General features: G+C 38.7%; 1 protein-coding gene across 1 annotated transcript; it reads right to left on the reverse strand.

The window, feature by feature from the left end:
- Nucleotides 1–1,281: 1,281 nt before the first annotated feature.
- Nucleotides 1,282–2,256, reverse strand: LOC131775232 (adenosine receptor A2a-like). The gene has a single exon (XM_059091333.2). It carries the CDS (start codon nt 2,230–2,232, stop codon nt 1,282–1,284), a length of 951 nt encoding a protein of 316 aa, XP_058947316.2. The 5' UTR covers nt 2,233–2,256.
- Between the last annotated feature and the right edge of the window lie 988 nt (nt 2,257–3,244).

Consider the following 3,244-nt stretch of genomic DNA (forward strand, 5'->3'; position numbering starts at 1 on the left):
GTATTTGTATGGACCGCGCGCATCTGATTATTGTGCCGTCGAACATTTGAATATATCCTGATGTACAACACGAATGTCAGAATGAAGCTAGCTACTGCAATAACTGATCAACAGTGCAGAACATTAGTTACTAAAACTTCGTCTCATTTAGAAGATACTATTAGAAAAATGAAGTAAAAGCACTATTATCCTCCGCGACCATCTGAAATTTAAAAAGAGTGTGCAAACACATAGAGGGAGCCTATATTTTTGCGCTTGTCTCTCTATAACAAATTTGACAAACAATTCGGCGGAGCAAAGTGAGACGAGCAGGAGATTAAGGAGCTCTACACCGAGTTTATTTCTTCGTTCAGAGCAGTCAAGTACCCTGTTTGATTGGTTCTACTCTGCTTTCGAAAATTCATCTAAAAGTTGATATAGAAAATGATATGCCTGCTTCTACTTTTATTTTTATCAACAACAACAATTTCACTGTCCACCGAAAATAAATCTAGCATTACGGTTCCATTGAAATCCATCTTTCCCGGTTAATAAGTTGTATACCATCGTTGTTTGGCTTCTGTACCTTACGGGTAGATAATCTTGGGTTTGTCACCTTTTACCCACTGAAAACAAATTGCACACAGTTCATGTAAGTCTCACGCAAGGGTTCAGTTATTAGCAAGGACAACATTAGACGACCGATTGTAAATACAGCGGGATGGATGTCTCTTGCGAAACAAGTTTCATAGTACGTCTATGATGCCTCGTCGAATGTGTCTCATCCTCCAAAAATAAATGACCCGGTTTAAAGATGAACTAAGAAAGATCAGAGTCTCTCAAAGGCGAAAAAGTTTTTTCAGAGCGATACTTAAGCCATAGAATCTGATGATCAGCCGAGCAAATTTGAAAAGGCGCATGACAAATTATATGCATGCGATATACAATTAGTTATATTCTGATGTGGAATATGAATTAATGTGGGAATGAAGCCAACAGCTGCAGTAACTAAGCCCATGGCATCATGAGTGCTTCACATCCCCCACGCGGCGATGCAGTTATAAATATAACTCCAGAAATACTCAGTATCAGGTGAGCATTACACCTTAGATTCTCCATCTGTAACCACTTAACAAGAAGTGAAGTGTAAAATGGTTGACCAAATAAACCGCAAGCCACATCAGAAAAGGAAAGGTTCAACTGCTTTTGCAGTTGTCGAAGCTTTGTGCACGGCGTAGATTGTCACAACGTTCAATATGATGGCGGTATAAGTTAGAAAACTGTTAAAAATAAAGTCGGCTATCATGGTTGAATCATGGTTAGGTGGGATGACTGATTTCTGCTCCGAGACATCTTGCGAAGTATGTCTATGATAGCGCGTCGAACATGTCTCATCTTCCAACAATAGATGACAGGGTTCAGCGATGAATTAAGAAAGATGAGGGTCAGAGAGAGAAGATGAAATTTTTTCAAAGCAATGCCCGAGCCATAGATTCTAAAACCAGCCGAGCAAATTTGGAAAGGCAAATAACAAATTGCAAGCACGATAGTTACGTAGAAAATACTAATTGTAGATTTAATGAGGGCAGCAAATTTTTTTATCTCATCTGACTGAGCTTCTCCTTGTATTTGCATGGACTGTATCTGATTCTTGTGCCTTCGGACAGTTAAATAAATCTTGATATAGCATATCAATATGAGAATAAATGCAATAGCTGCACTAGCTAAACCAATAGCATCTCGAGTGCCTCGCAGCCCCCACAATGTTGTTAAAGAAACAAATGTACTGTACATCCATATGGAGATCACCATATAAACAACACGCTTGTGAGTCACAAGCTCTTGGTATCTGAGGTGAAGATGAACAGCTAAGAACCTTTCTATGCTTACAACTAGAACACCTAAGGACGAAGCAAGTGAGAATAAAGCGCCAGAAATACTTAATATTAAGTAAGCGTTACAGCTTGGATTCTCCATTCGTAACCACTTGATAAGAAGTGAAATGTAAAGTGGTTGACCAAATAAACCAACGGCCACATCGGAAAAGGCGAGGTGTAGAAGAAGCGTCTTTAAGGGTTTTGCAATTGTCGCAGCTTTGTGTATCGCGTAAATTGTCACAATGTTGAACATGATGGCAGTGTAAGTTAGAAAACTGTTGAAGATACAGTTTGTGATGATGGTTGGCCGCAGATCTTTGAAATCGGCGATAGAGGGATAATGTTGGGAAGACTCGTTGCAATACAAACCGTTCATAATGTCAACTCCCACATGAAATGAAAAATGGGAACTTCAGACAAACAGAATGTTGTATTGCCCTTTGCGGGATAATGTTTTCCTCTTTCGACACGAACGGATACGGCTGAATTCACTTTAATTTCCTCTTTTCCATTTGCAATCGTGATGATCTCAAGCGAAATAAGTAGTATATCTGCCGATGCTACAGTTCAGCTTGTCCAACTAATGGCCAATATGGCTCAATAAAGATAGACCTCGTTGTTGCGAATGACCACTGAATACAACAAGACTTTGTGCACAACAAGCCGTTTTGCAGTTGAACGTGGACTTTGTCAACAAAGTATGAATTGAGACTTAAACGAGGCCACAAAAAAAAATACAGACCACTCTCATCTAAAATGCCATAGAGAGGCATACGCGATTTTTAAGAGAAAAGCTTAAACTAACACCATGACAAATAAATATTCAACGTGCAAAATAGAGAATAAAGGTGCCGCACACTTAGAGCCCCAAAGCTGAATGTCATATCATCTGTAAAAACGACTTTCAAACAATTTTTATTGGACGCTTTTTTTAAACTTACTTATGCACAATCATTTTCACTCTTTTGAAATTAACAAAAACTGTTAATTATCACGAAACTGTTACTGGCGGCCAAGCGAACCGAGGCTGCCACTCATACCATAAACTCTCAATTTCCCATTTCAGCCTGCGCCGAAATGGGAAATTTTTTTGTTTTATAGCTGAAAAGTTAAATTAAAGCCGCCACTTTTGTCCATTTCGTGCAAAAGCTGCTGTTTCTGTCTATTTCTGTCCTTGGAAAAGTACAACTGTCATAATATAGAACACAAATTTCCATAAGTTCATGGCAAAAAAAAAAAAAAAAAAAACCTCCCGCGTTCACCAGACGTTAAACTGACTCACTTTGGAGTTGCAATGAAAATTTCGTTACTTGACTTCTGGAGGGAATATACGCTAAGAAATCAATGGTGCTTGTCACCATAGTTATGATATAAAGGGCCAAAGACAT

Source organism: Pocillopora verrucosa, chromosome 7 (genome assembly GCF_036669915.1).
Source record: "Pocillopora verrucosa isolate sample1 chromosome 7, ASM3666991v2, whole genome shotgun sequence".
In the NCBI taxonomy this organism is placed as follows: domain Eukaryota; kingdom Metazoa; phylum Cnidaria; class Anthozoa; order Scleractinia; family Pocilloporidae; genus Pocillopora; species Pocillopora verrucosa.

Excerpts from the sequence above, each read along its gene's own strand:
- LOC131775232 (XM_059091333.2), bottom strand. The coding sequence starts at position 2,232 with ATGAACGGTTTGTATTGCAACGAGTCTTCCCAACATTATCCCTCTATC.